Here is a 15,165-nt window from a genome sequence, read left to right as displayed (position 1 = left end):
ATTCAGCAATAGGGATGGATGGGATATCATTATAGGTGCTAAATGGAGAGTTAAGCTGAAATGGATATTCCTTTAACCAGGCTATATAATTTGATTCTCAGAATAGGGAAGATTGTGAGGGAATGGAAAGAATGTATGATAATCCCATTGCCCAGGGTAGTGCAAAGACTGATGTATCTAACTGTTGACTAATCAGTATCTCTGGAGTGACGGGGAAGATTTTGGAAAAGTTGGTTAGGGCTCACATTCTGAAATGAGTTGACAGTGAATCTTTACTTTGCAATGAATAGCCTGAGCTTACTAAGGGAAGGTCATGTGTTAGCATCTTCCTCACATTTTATAATACTGTTACTATTGAGCTAGACAAGGAATGGATATACCATGATACTTTTGGATTTTGCTAAAGCTTTTGACAGAATACAATATGGAAGACTGTTGCATAAATTGGAGAATATGGGTGTGGATTATAAAATTTTAGTGTGGACAAGAAGATGGCTGATTGCCAGATATAAAAAATTAGTATATGGGGGATGTGAGTCAGTGGTGCTTAAGGGCTGAAAGCTGTATAACTGAGAGGAGACCTTCGCATAGCCTTTAAAGGAATGGGGAGAACCGACCAGGGCTTCTGACCTAGTGTCCAATCCTCACCTTCTCGTGGTGCACCCTGTTGGGTATCTACCTGGATACTGAACGAACGAGGATGGGCTGGCAATTTGGGACATAGCTGACCAAATTGTATTCCTATTGGTTAAACCAAAATATAAAATGATGGTACAACACGAAAAAATTTCATGCCGGCTGGGGCGTCACCTGGTTAAACAAGGCCCCCGTTGTTTTCGCCAGGGAACCAGGGCAAACAGCGAAAAGTCAGCTACTGGAACAAATCTTAAAACACACCCCAACTCAACATCACCAGAGTTAAAGATCAGTACTATCAACATAAGAAGCCTGAATGGCAAAGAAATGGAGCTAGCAGAGGAATTAGATAAGTACCAGAGTGACATAATAGGGGTGACTGAAACAAAAAAAACAAAAACTGGTGAAATCTTTCTGAGCAATAAATATAAAATGTTATATTCAGGCAATGACAATAATAGAAAAGGAGTAGCCATAGTATTCAACACAAAATACGAGGTTAATCTTCTTGAATGGCAGGCAGTCTCAAGTAGAGTGATTTGGGCAAATATTAGAATGGGGAACTGGACAATGAGACTTATTTGTGCCTATGGTCCCACAGAAGGCTCTACTAAGGTAGAAGTGGAGAAATTTTTTGAGGCTCTAGAGGAAAGCTACTGACACAATGAAAAAGGAAAAGTTGGTGCTTGTTGGGGATCTAAACAGCAGAGTAGGAAGTGATTGTCAGACATACAAAAATGTTTTAGGAAAATTTGGAGAAAAGAGCAAAGCTAATAATAATGGCAACTATTTGTTGGATTTCTGCACAGGACATGGACTGGTTATTACTAACACCATGTTCCAACATAAAAATGTGCACAAATTCACATGGAGAGAAGAGGCATTCCTGATGATTGGAGCAGATCTCTCATAGTACCCATATATAAAAAGGTGGAAGAAAAGCTTTGTGAAGACTTGGTGGACTGGTTATTACTAACACCATGTTCCAACATAAAAATGTGCACAAATTCACATGGAGAGAAGAGGCATTCCTGATGATTGGAGTAGATCTCTCATAGTACCCATATATAAAAAGGTGGAAGAAAAGCTTGGTGAAGAACAAGCTGGATTCAGGTCAAATAGAGGCTGTCAGGATCAGATCTTCACTTTATGACAAATAGTGGAGAAATCATGGGAACATAACAAAGATTTGTATTTAAGTTTTGTCGATTTGAAAAAGGCATATGACAAGGTGCCAAGAGAGAAGCTATTCAATACGCTACAATTATATGGTGTCAATGGAGCATTATATCAAGCAATACTTGAGTTGTAAGTCAGCAGTTACAATTGAAGGAAGTACAGGAAGATGGTTTAATGTTAAATCTGGTGTGAGACAAGAATGTACATTATCCCCTCTGTTATTCATTATCTATATGGATCACATTATGAAGGAAAGTGTAATCAAACATGATATCAAAATTGGAGATGTTAATGTCAGCTCTTTATGCGGACGTTATACTTATCAATAAATCCACTAGGAGTCTGCAAGATTCCTTGACTAAATTGAATAACTGTTGTAATAGATATGGTATGAAAGTCAGCAATAAAAAGACAAAGACAATGAAAATAGACAGAATCGTCGAAAATGTCAACTGTGTTGTGAATGGAGAACCTGTGGAACAAGTAAAACATTTCAGCTACTTAGGCACGATTTTTAGTGAAGATGGTAAATTAAATATGGAAATAGACAACAGAATCAACAAAGCTGGTATGGTAGGAAGTCAATTTAATAAATTCATATGGAATAAGAGAGAAATTAGTTGCAACACTAAATTAGCTGTATACAAGACAGTGTTCAAACCAGTTTTAACTTATGGATTTGAGAGCTGGATCATAAGTAAAACACTTGACCAAAGACTAAAGACTGCAGATATGAGAGTCCTGAGAAAGATTAGAGGCATGAATAGATGGCATCGATGGCAATATCATATTAAAAATGAGGATATTAGGAAAGAACTTGACATTGTTGGCATCCAGGAATGCATTAGCAGAGCTTATCTCAGGTGGTATGGTCACTTAAACAGAATGGGCGAGGAAAGATTAGCAAAACGAGTGTTCTCTGCCAGGTTGGCAGGAAATCAACCCAGAGGAAGACCAAGATATAGGTGGATTGATATGGTACAATGTGCCTTAGACAATAGAAATATAAGATCTGATAATGATAATATTGGAGTCTTGACAAGTAACAGACTGATTTGGAGGAAAATTGTAGATAGGAAGTTAGTAATGATGTAACTTTTTCATGTAGTACTATCATATCCTGTACACCCCTTGAGGGCACATGTCAGGAATTTGATGATGATGGAATGTGAGTCTACAAAATTTAAGATAACCTGTGGTGTACCACAATTACTGGCCCACTGTTATTCAGTCTGTACATTAATGACATTGGGAAGGATTTGAGAGGCGACATGCAACTATTTGCTGATGATGTAGGGATAGGTATGGTCAGGAATGCTGCTGATATGCAGTACTTGCAGAATAATTTAAATAGGCTGGAAATGTGGGAATGGGAAAATTTATGTTAGTTCAATGTCAGTAAATGTAAAGTCATGCACTGTGGCATATTTGGATATTCAATTTCATGTTTTATTGGTGGGATTATGCTAAAAGAAACTGATCAGGCTAATAATCTTGCAATGTTAGTAGATTGAAAGTTGAAGTTCAGGGGCCATGTAGCAAAGATTGCAAATACAATTCAAAAGATAATTGCAAAGCTGAAACAAACTTTCACATATAAAGATTAGATGTCATTATTTAAATTAAGGGGATGTTAAATCCCACATTGCTTTAAAACCGAATAAGAAACTCAAAGATTGGAATCAGAGAGTTTCTTGCCGAATATAGTATAGTAAACTATAAAGTATCGGCGATCACTAAGCGTCCGCTAAATGCAAGTGGCCCAGCACGTAGTGCCATACCGGAAGTCTCGCAGCAAAGTCGGTAAAGTTCTGATCACTATTCTTAGGTATTTACCATAATGTAAAAACACATTTCCTAGGAAATGTATGCTGTTATTACATTATGGTGGTGAGGTCACTACCCAGACCGGTTTCAGCCTTTTTTGAGGCTTCATCAGTGAGTAGCTAGACCGAGTTAATACCAAAGTGTATAGCGAAAAGAACTTTATACTCTGCTATACGAGTTTCCAAACAGGTGCAACCATTAAGTTACTTAAATATAAAGAGCTAATAAGCTTCATTTCGGCAACAAAAACATTATTTAAATTAAGGGGATGTTAAATCCCACATTGCTTTAAAACCGAATAAGAAACTCAAAGATTGGAATCAGAGAGTTTCTTGCCGAATATAGTATAGTAAACTATAAAGTATCGGCGATCACTAAGCGTCCGCTAAATGCAAGTGGCCCAGCACGTAGTGCCATACTTCCGGTATGGCACTACGTGCTGGGCCACTTGCATTTAGCGGACGCTTAGTGATCGCCGATACTTTATAGTTTACTATACTATATTCGGCAAGAAACTCTCTGATTCCAATCTTTGAGTTTCTTATTCGGTTTTAAAGCAATGTGGGATTTAACATCCCCTTAATTTAAATAATGACATCTAATCTTTATATGTGAAAGTTTGTTTCAGCTTTGCAATTATCTTTTGAATTGTATTTGCAATCTTTGCTACATGGCCCCTGAACTTCAACTTTCAATCTACTAAAGACTTCCGGTATGGCACTACGTGCTGGGCCACTTGCATTTAGCGGACGCTTAGTGATCGCCGATACTTTATAGTTTACTATACTATATTCGGCAAGAAACTCTCTGATTCCAATCTTTGAGTTTCTTATTCGGTTTTAAAGCAATGTGGGATTTAACATCCCCTTAATTTAAATAATGTTTTTGTTGCCGAAATGAAGCTTATTAGCTCTTTATATTTAAGTAACTTAATGGTTGCACCTGTTTGGAAACTCGTATAGCAGAGTATAAAGTTCTTTTTGCTATACACTTTGGTATTAACTCGGTCTAGCTACTCACTGATGAAGCCTCAAAAAAGGCTGAAACCGGTCTGGGTAGTGACCTCACCACCATAATGTAATAACAGCATACATTTCCTAGGAAATGTGTTTTTACATTATGGTAAATACCTAAGAATAGTGATCAGAACTTTACCGACTTTGCTGCGAGACTTCCGGTATGGCACTACGTGCTGGGCCACTTGCATTTAGCGGACGCTTAGTGATCGCCGATACTTTATAGTTTACTATACTATATTCGGCAAGAAACTCTCTGATTCCAATCTTTGAGTTTCTTATTCGGTTTTAAAGCAATGTGGGATTTAACATCCCCTTAATTTAAATAATGTTTTTGTTGCCGAAATGAAGCTTATTAGCTCTTTATATTTAAGAAAATTAGATGTCATTTTTGCCTCTTTACAAGGCCTTGATAAGATTTCACTTGGACTATTGTGCACAGGTCTCATCTCTTGGTTTCTGTTGTGATTCTGATACATGGTCATGATCTACATTCCGGTACCTAACTACATGATCCAAACATTTCTAAAATCAGACTTGGAGATATATTATCAGAAGGTTTTTAGCCAACAGTAAAGCTGAAAACTATTAAGTAATTGGTCAACTTATAATATAGTCTACAAGATGGATGACCAGGATGTCATTGAATATTCACTTCATTCTCACCTCCTGGCCTCTTTCCTGGAAAGCTTGATGTAGTGAACAGGATATATAGTTCCATCATGATGTTCTGGTAATGAAGCAATGTTGCTAGAAGAAATGGAACTGTAATATGAGAGAGAGATTGCTGTTAGTTTCTTGAGAAAGAGAGTGTGAGGTACATGATTGGTTTGACAAATGATGTTTAAAAGTGCTTCTAAGTAAAAATGTATGCTCTGCAATAAAAAGAGCTAGGGATAAACTGGCTCTCTGATAAGCTATAAGAGAAGTTCTTTGATAAATAAAGTGGTTTGCAATCAGATTGATAGGGAAAAAAAGTTTTTTTTGCTATTGACTAATATAATGTGTCATCATTCTTCCATATTTCAGGTCAGTATTTGGTTCTGCACATACAGTGATTATTCTGCTGTTTTCTGAATTACTGATAGCATTAATATATATATATATATATATTAATTACAAGTAAATGAAGTTTGTTATCCTGTTTGGCAAAGTAGGTAGCATCTCTGACCTCATTTAACAGGCTTTGATTCAAATTTTGCTGTAGTATGGATGGTGAATGTCTTTAACTGGTAGATGATTTTCCTTGCCTGTTGTATGAATTACCCTGTTATATGAATTTACCTTATTTGGAGGCCTTAAATGGCTTGAAAGAGTTCTGTGTCTGTTCTCTAGAATTAAGATCCAGGATTATCCAAACCTTTTTACCCATTGTACTAAAGGCATGATTGGTTTGCAGCTTTTGTATCTATGAGATTCACATATAAAAAAAAAAAGGGGGTGGGCATTAAAGTCATGCCTTTCATTATGAATGTCACCTATTTCCTCTTAATATTTCTGCATACCTCTAGCTCACATTTTTAGCACTATAAACTGTTTGGCTTGCAAAATATATTAAAATAATTTGGAAGCTGTTGGAAGTTTTTTCCCCACTTGGTTAGACTATAATAAATTTAGTTTAATCCTTTATCCAAGTGTAAGCAAACAAAGTTTGCTCGTGCAGTATCTTCAGGACTGAGGCAACTTGTGGTAAAGGTGGACCAAGCTCTCATTGCTCCTTGTCTTAGTATCTCCCATAATGCAAAGCACATCTCCTTGCAGACATGTATAATGCTATGCATTAAGGGAAGGGCCACTACTCAGACCGGTTTCGATCTTTATGCGGTCTTGCCAGCAGGAGCCAGACCCAGAAGTGGTGATAATAAGGTGAGACACCTTTTGGCAACTCGTATAGATAAAGATGACTTCTCCATTGCTTCCACCTTATTATCGCCATCACTGGGTCTGGCTCCCCCTGACGAGACCTCAATAAAGGTCAAAACCGGTCTCGAGACCAAGCTCTCATCACAAGGAGTGACTAGAGCTTGGTCCACCTTTACCATGAGTTGCCTCAGTTCTGAAGATACTTCAGGCACGAACTTTGTTTGCTTACAGTTGGATAAAGGATTAAACTAAATTTATTATAGTGTAACCAATTGGGAAAAAAACTTCCAACATCTTCTCTAAATCCAGAGTAATTTAATAATAAAGCGAGACCCTTTTTGGCAACTTGTATAGGTAAAGATGACTTCTCCATTACTTCCACCTTGGTATTACCACTTCTGGGTATGGCTCCCACTGACAAGACCTCAATAAAGGTCGAAACCGATTGGAAGCGTGGGCGATGAATGGCAGTGCTGTAGCCCGTGAAGTTTTAACTGATGCTTGGCTGTTGCTGTCACCCAAGTCCTGGGTGGGGAGGGGAATGAATGGCAATGCTGTAGCCCATGAAGTTAACTGAGGCATGGCTGTTGCTGTTACCCCTCGGATGAGATATGAGCAAATGAGCGGCTCTGCTTGGTGGTGGGGTCAGTCTGCCACGGTGTAGAGCCAACCTGTTCTGAGAGTTCTTCTCGGTGGCAGGGTGAGCCTGTTACTGAGGGGAACAACTCTGAGTTTTTGGAGTTTGGCCTGTACTTGAACATTCAATAAAGGACGAAACCAGTCTGGGTAGTGGCCCTTCCCTTAATGCATAGCATTATACATGTCTGCAAGGAGATGTGCTTTACATTATGGGAGATACTAAGACAAAGAGTGATGAGAGCTTGGTCCACCTTTACCACGAGTTGCCTAAGTCCTGAAGATACTTCAGGTGCAAACTTTGTTTGCTTACACTTGGATAAAGGATTAAACTAAATTTATTATAATTTGGAAACTGATTTATCATATTATTTCATTTTTTTTAATGTGAATTTCACCTATAATTTTAGTAGGTGGAAATCATCAACCCACCCAACGGGTAGGCTGATGGCTATATAATCTGTAAACCCTAGAGACCAAACATTGTATTTCTTTAAACTACTTTAGGCTCCCCAAAGCAGAGGTGGTCTCATACACAAGGTGATAAAATTCATTTATGCCCCAACTGAGATTCGAACATACAGCCTGTTGGCCGGAGAGTGGGTATGCTATTAACTCAGCTATCCAGGCTAGAAAGTTTATCTAACAGATAAACTTTTTTGTTTTAAGATTACTTTTAATTGAAAAAGTTTATTAAAATATATTTGCATCTGTGTGTGTGTGTGTGTGTGTGTGTGTGTGTGTGTGTGTGTGTGTGTGTGTGTGTGTGTGTGTGTGTGTGTGTGTGTGTGTGTGTGAGAATATATATATATACACAGGGTGTTCGGGATAAATTTGATAGTTTCGTAAGGAAAAAGAAAATCTTCTTTGTATCTATTAAATTTAATGAATTGACAAAAAAACATTACAGGCAGAGTTAATTACAATACTATCAACAAGATTTACTCAAAATAACCACCATTAGCATCGATCACAGCTTCAATTCTGCTTCGGAACCTCGAACAAGCTGATGCTACAGTCTCCCTGGGAAGGGCCGCAAAAACTGTTTTAATTTTATCCATTAACTGGGCTTTTGTATTACTGGAAGTGCGATTGGTGTCTTTTTCAACTGCGCCCCATACAAAATAATCCATGGGGTTAAGGTCTGGGGAGTTTGGAGGCCAAACATTTGGACTGGTGAAGTCGTAGAAATTTTCAGACAACCATTTTTGACTTTTCCCAGAGGTGTGGCAAAGGGCCGAATCCTGCTGCCATACATACGGCCTACCATTGGCTACCCTTGTTATCCAGGGCTTGACTACAGTTAGTAACTCCACGAACAAAGCCCGAATTCCAATGCCAGGGTTCTTCAACACCTGTTCCTGCAGATTTGCGAGGAATTCTGCTGTACGAACGCAATCAGATCGTCTGCTAGGGATCTTTCTTCTTGCTACATCCTCGTAGTCACCATTGCAAGTCTCTAGTTCATGCCTGATTGTTTTTACTGTATTCAGGGAGCATTGGGCAGCAGTCGTAATATCCTTATTTTGATGGCGGGCACGAATCATCATGATACAAGTTATTCTCTTCCATGATTCAGGTGGGTTCCAGCTATCCATCCTTTCTGACATCTTGTATATGAATGAAGAAGGGTCCAAACTTTTAAATGAAGAGAAGTGTGTGTTAATACATGTAACTTACGGAAAAATATAATTAATTATAAATATGTCAAATTTATCCCGAACACCCTGTATATATATATAACTTTTTATTTATTCATTTTTTAGCCATTGCCACAAATAGAACCTGAAATAAAAGAGGTAAGTTTCCAATATTTTTTTTTTTATTATTATTCTGTATTAATAGTTATTGCCTACATGAAGTTTTACAAAAAAAAAACTATTTTGTGCTAGTAACAACTCCATTGTGACCATACCACACAGCCCATTATTTGTGCTACTTGATCTAAATAACTTAATTCTGAAATGATATTTTAATATCCCTATTAATACTTTTTACAGAGGATCTTCTCACTAAGTGTTACAGATAAGATTTAGACAAGCATTCTTGAAAAGAAGTTGTGAGAAACTTGGAGAGAAACAGGCTGTGTTCAGTCTAAATAGAGGTTGTCGAGATCAGATTTTCACTTTACAACAAATAGTTGAGAAATTATGGGAATATAATAAAGATGTAAGTTTTGTAGATCTGGAAATGGCATATGGCAAGGTGCCCAGAGAAAAGCTTTTCAAAACACTGCAATTATATGTGATAAATGGTATAAAGGGTTATATAGAGCAGTACATGTCTATGTTTAAGTTGTCAGTCAGCAGTTAGAATTGATGGAAATACAGGAAGATGATTTGATGTAAAATCAGGAGTAAGACAAGGATGCACATTATTTGTAACAGTTATTAATCATGTACATGGATTGCATTATGAAAGAAAGTGACATTAAATCTGATATTAGAATCAAAGATATCAAATACATTTTTGAAAATTATGGAGACAACTACCGTGTTTGAGTAAAACTTTAGTTTAGATTTTGGTTCATATTAAACTAAAGTTTTACTCGAGCACGGTAATTGTCTCCATAATTTTCAAAAATGTATTCGGATCACTGTGTAAGCCTAAAAGAAAGGCAAACTTAACTCTTTGCTTTATGCAGATATTATGTACTCCTAAATGCATCCAGTGGTTTCCAGGATTCTCTAACTAAATGTTAAATATTTTTAAATGTCTTCCATGCACTACTTATATCCTCCCTATCAGCAAATAATGCCATGGAGCAGAACCTAGTATGTTTCTTGGCTGGTCTTATTTCCTGCTTGGTGGTTCAGCATATAATATTTTTTCTGAATGGAACATTCTGTAAACTTAGTCATTTCCTAAGTCAGTACAGCATGATCACTGTCACCAAGTGGAGGCAGAACAATCATATCTTTAAAACCCTTTGTGACTCTAATCAAATGTAACACTCTGTGAGTTTAACAAGATCTTATGTTCTTTCTGTTACATGTTTCTTGAGGAATTTGGCTTGCAATGGGTGAGTAAATTCGGTTTCATTCTTCTCATGCAATTTTGCCACTACCCAATCAATGTTTGGATAATTACTCACTCATTTTGCACTCATGTTTATTTGGTAATGCAGTTCGTTGTTAGTAGCAACCGATCCACTAGGTGAAACAGCAGTCCACATATTTGATCTTGTTAAACTCCATCTCCAGATGGCTTCAGACTCACTGCCACATGAAAAATTGTTATAGGATTGCAGTCATAGATTTTTAACCCGACTGGAATCAAACCATCAAGTGTTGTTAGCAGCATACCCTTCTCTTCTATCCTGTCTATCCTTCTTAAAAATATTGTACTCTTTACATTTGATGCCAGTTAGTATGTCTACCTTTGATGGCCAAAGTCTCACTAATTTCTACGATCTGACGGCCCCAGTGTGTTCACCAAGGCAACAAACTCTGCCTTCTTGTTTCTGATACTCCTGGCATTCACTGTACAGATATAAGTTACTGTCTTTTGTATACTGACTTCTGTAGTTTGCATGACCCAGTTGTGGTCAACTTGATGATCTCTATTTTTTTATCTAATGCCTTGCATATGCTACATCCTTGCACTTAATAAGACAGAACTGGACAAATGCAAAATCGTTTTTTCCTCATAATCATTTCCATGATAATGCACATGCCTCTCATTAACATAGTTGCTCTTTAACACAGGTTCACACCATTCCTTAAATCAGAATCTAGTTTCCCCGATTCTCTTTATTAGGTCTCATACCAGTTAATCATTTTTCCACACTCCTGATATCAATCCAATGCATTCAAGCATAGATCATCCCTCTTATACAAATCCATTCTTTCCTTAAACTTGCTCTAACATCCAAATATTCACACCCATTTCCTTCTACATTGTCATCATCAAATTCCTGACACGTATCCTCAACGGGTGTACAGGGTATGATAGTATCAATACTACATGAGAAACTTACATTGTTACTAACTTCCTATCTACAATTTCCTCCAGATCAATCTGTTATCTGTCAAGACTCCCATATTATCAGATCTTTTGTCTTCTAAAGCACTTTTTCACTGTATCAAACTACCTATATGTTGGTCTTCCTCTTGGTCTTTTTCCTGCCAACCAGGCAGAGTACACTTGTTTTGCTAATCTTTCTTCTCCCATTATGTTTAAGTACTTTCTACATTGTCTGTGCATCAAATTGTTTGCTATCATAGCCCTTTTTTCTTAATTTATTTCTATCATATCTAGGTAATATACTATTTGTAAAAAAAATTAAAGACAGAAACTCAAACTTACATGAAAGAAAATTTTTATTTTTAAATAAAATTTACTCAACTGGTATCCCCCCCAATAGAATGGAAAAAAGCAATTGTAATTCCTATCTTTAAGAAAGGTAATAGAGATGACCCTAAAAACTATAGAGGTATCAGTATGCTAAATTCCTGTTACAAAATATATAGCAGAATCTTAAATAACAAACTAATGAAATATTCCGAAAACTTTATTTTAGAAGTACAGAATGGATTTAGAAAAGGACGATCATGTATAGACCCGGCCTTTTGCCTAAAATTAGTAATAGAGAAAAGAAGAGAATATAATTTAGAGACACATATTGCATTTATTGACTTTGAAAAAGCATTTGACAAAGTTAAAAGAAACATATTATTTAACATATTAAAAGAAAGACAAATACCGAATAATATCCTAAAAGCTATCACAAGTATATATGAAAATAATCAAATACAAATAAGATTAAATCGCGAGCTATCATATACGAGAGAGATAAACCAAGGGGTCCGACAAGGATGTCCCCTCTCAGCAGCTCTTTTTAATATCTACTTAAATGAAATAATAATAAAATGGAATAAAAATTTACATCAAGGAATTAAACTTTCTCCTACTGTGAACTTAAACACTCTCCTCTTTGCCGACGACCAGATAATAATTACAAATTCTGAAGATAACTTACAGAAAGCTATTTTAGATCTAAATGAGATATCCAAAGATTATGGTATGATAATATCAACGGAAAAATCAAAAACTATGGCCTTTAAAGGATAAGATCCATCAAGAACTAAAATAGTAATAGATAACAAGATCTTAGAACAGGTGAATTCATTTAACTACCTAGGATGTATGATCACATATGAAAAAGATATAAACGTAAAAATTGCAAAATATTTAAAAATAACAGGTGTAATTAACTCTATATTTAAACCAAACCTAGTTCAAAAACAAACTAGGCTAAAAATATACAATACATTAGCCCTACCAGTCTTAATATATGGAAGCGAAATCTGAACAATAAAACAAAAAGACAAACAAAGATTAACAACAGCAGAAATGAAGTTTATGAGAAAAATTGCAAAGTATACCCTATTTGATCACAAAAGAAACGAAGATATTATGAAAGAATTAAACCAAGAACCAGTAATAGAAAAAATTAAAAAATATAAACATAAATGGATGGAACACGTTCAAAGAATGAAAACAGAAAGATTACCAAAACAAGCCATTAGGAAAAAGAAAACCAGGACATTCTCTTAAACGATTGAACGATAACTTCTAAGGCTGGAACAGGCTGCTAGGCCTAAATCCTTGATACGCATGATGATGATGATATGAAAGTAAATTTATTTGATGTAATTTTTTTTCCATCTAATTATTGAAGCTGTCTTCAATAATTAGGTGGAAAATTATTTAAAATAGAAATTTTTAATATTTAAAATAAAAATAAATTAATGTAATGAGATAATTGGGAATTTACTTAAAATGGGTACAGTAATATTTCCTGTAAAGGAGATAATTGAAGGCCATTAGATCTGTTTAAATTCAGTCAGTGTAGAAATGCCCAAAGCTCTCCTTATATAACTGCTCTATGAGGAATCTGCTTTTCTGTAAAACTTTAGTTTTCTTTCAAAGAACCCTGTCTTTAGTCAAGGTGACATGTTCTGCTAGGCTAGACTGCTCATGTTCATGATACTGTTAATAATTGGTGGATTTTTATATTTCTAGGATATTCATATATATTATATTTATAGATATTATCTTAATATTAATTCTACCATAGAGATGATCTCTGTTTCTAACAATTATTTTTTATTTATTTCCTAGTGTACCTATATGTTATTATATGCACAAGGGTTCACTCTGATTGGTGCAATGATCTTAACTCTCTTTCAGAATCCAAATAATCACTGACTCAAAACCAAAATACAATATATATATATATATATATATATATATATATATATATATATATATATTTTTTTTTTTTTTTTTATTTATCCACATACTTATTCCACATTAAAACTTAATAGTTCCACAATTCCTTTTTCGGAATATACTATTAATTTTCTTCCGACTGTCGCATAAAAATCTTAAGTTCCTTCGAACCTAAATATCAGCCGGCATGTGTTCTAAATTCCTTCCGAACACTATCCTTGTTTACTCTCCCGTTGCTTCGATACCGAACTTGTCATCTGTCAATCACACATCAAATGTCTCAGCGAGCATGCACACTCCTTGAAAATGGTAAGCAAGAAACTAGGTGTAATGGCTGGCACGTTGTCTCCGTTAGCGACAAGAGAATGTCTTCATAAAACACAACTTTCGATAATTTTAAATTACAATAAAATTCTTGTAAGTAATACAAACATCAAATCTGGTAAATACATCAGTTTTTTTTAACTTCTTTACATATCATTTTTGACAGAATAATTTCAATAACGGACACATTGCAAGTGCCGACAATGCATGTTATAAAACTAAAACTAATAAACATTTTAACATAAACAATACGTAAAAATATTCAGAATTTTAAATTATGATTACTTTTACATCACTGTGTATACAATTTATGTTTTTCATGACGGATGACTGCAAATCTGCCAGATTACCCAAAGTAAAAAGCACCACAAGAGCAAGAAGTCTGGTAGACACTTGGAAAGATGAGTGAAGAAAGCTTGTCTTTAGTTGAGGGAAGGAAGGTAAACATCTTCCTGACAGGATGAAAGGATACTACAACATTAAGAAGTTTTAGAACTTTAGCAATACATTCAGAAATTCCTTTAATATACAGAAGTTTAATCCATGCAGTATCTTAAGAAGATATACAGACTGATGGCCTAAAGCTGTTTAAAAGCTTTCTTCATAAAAGACTCGTTAAAATTATTTTTCATAAACCAGATTTGATGTAATTCAATTCCAGCTGTAGAATGTCTTCAGTTCATCTGATGGCCCGTCAGTAATTCCCTTTATGGAAAATATTATTGCATAAGTATTATTTTGGTTCCAGAAAAAAATGTGTAAATGGAAACCATGTAAAAAAGAAAACAGTGCATATGAAAAAATAGAAGAATGATTCTAGATGTGAAAACCTGATACGAGCAATAAGTTATTTTCAAACAAAACATATGAAAATCATTGAATAAAATTCTATTTCATTTTAATGGAATATTTTTTATTTTAAATACTTATTTAAAGTATATACATATGTATCTTTCTTAAAGAAAATAGCGTGTCACTAATAAAACAGAAATTTGTAAAGGCTCAAATACACCTGTGCATATGGTTATTAGTGAAATGTTATTCGCTGTCACTTTCTGACAGTAGAAAATTTCTTCCACACACGAATAACTGTCATGGTAAATTATCCTTATCTAGTTTATCCATAATGTATTGGAATTCTTCTTATGTAGTAAGTTTTAAGTTTTTAGTGGTCTAGTGGTTGTATTAAGGATGTTGTATTAGTTGGCAGAAAATAAAATTCCACATTTGGGTGTTCTAAAACAGGATGGCCAAGTGCATTGTCTATAATCAATAAAATTTTAAAGTTCAGATTTTTTCCCTTCAAATAGCGTTTAACGTCTGGAACAAAACATTGATGGAAACATTCATTAAAATTTTCTTTTGTAACCCAACCTTTTTTGTTTGCCTCCCACTGCATTGGTAATGTGTTAAAATCCACACCTTTCATTATTCACAGTCTTAGGGA

General features: G+C 35.3%; 1 protein-coding gene across 3 annotated transcripts in view; it reads left to right on the top strand.

Moving 5' to 3' along the window:
* The window catches only part of mRpL42 (mitochondrial ribosomal protein L42), a 76,779-nt gene that overhangs the window by 42,476 nt on the left and 19,138 nt on the right, over positions 1-15,165 (top strand). For all 3 annotated transcript variants that reach the window (XM_090406084.1, XM_090406066.1, XM_090406075.1), the window contains exon 4: positions 8,924-8,956. In XM_090406084.1, coding sequence (XP_090262210.1) covers positions 8,924-8,956 — 33 coding nt within the window. The remainder of the gene's footprint in view (positions 1-8,923; positions 8,957-15,165) is intronic.

Source organism: Typopeltis vanoorti, chromosome 2 (assembly GCF_054136105.1).
Source record: "Typopeltis vanoorti isolate ZY-2024b chromosome 2, IOZ_Tvanoo_1.0, whole genome shotgun sequence".
In the NCBI taxonomy this organism is placed as follows: domain Eukaryota; kingdom Metazoa; phylum Arthropoda; class Arachnida; order Uropygi; family Thelyphonidae; genus Typopeltis; species Typopeltis vanoorti.
Note: the sequence above shows the minus strand (reverse complement) of the source record. Positions and strands in the feature narration are given on the sequence as shown.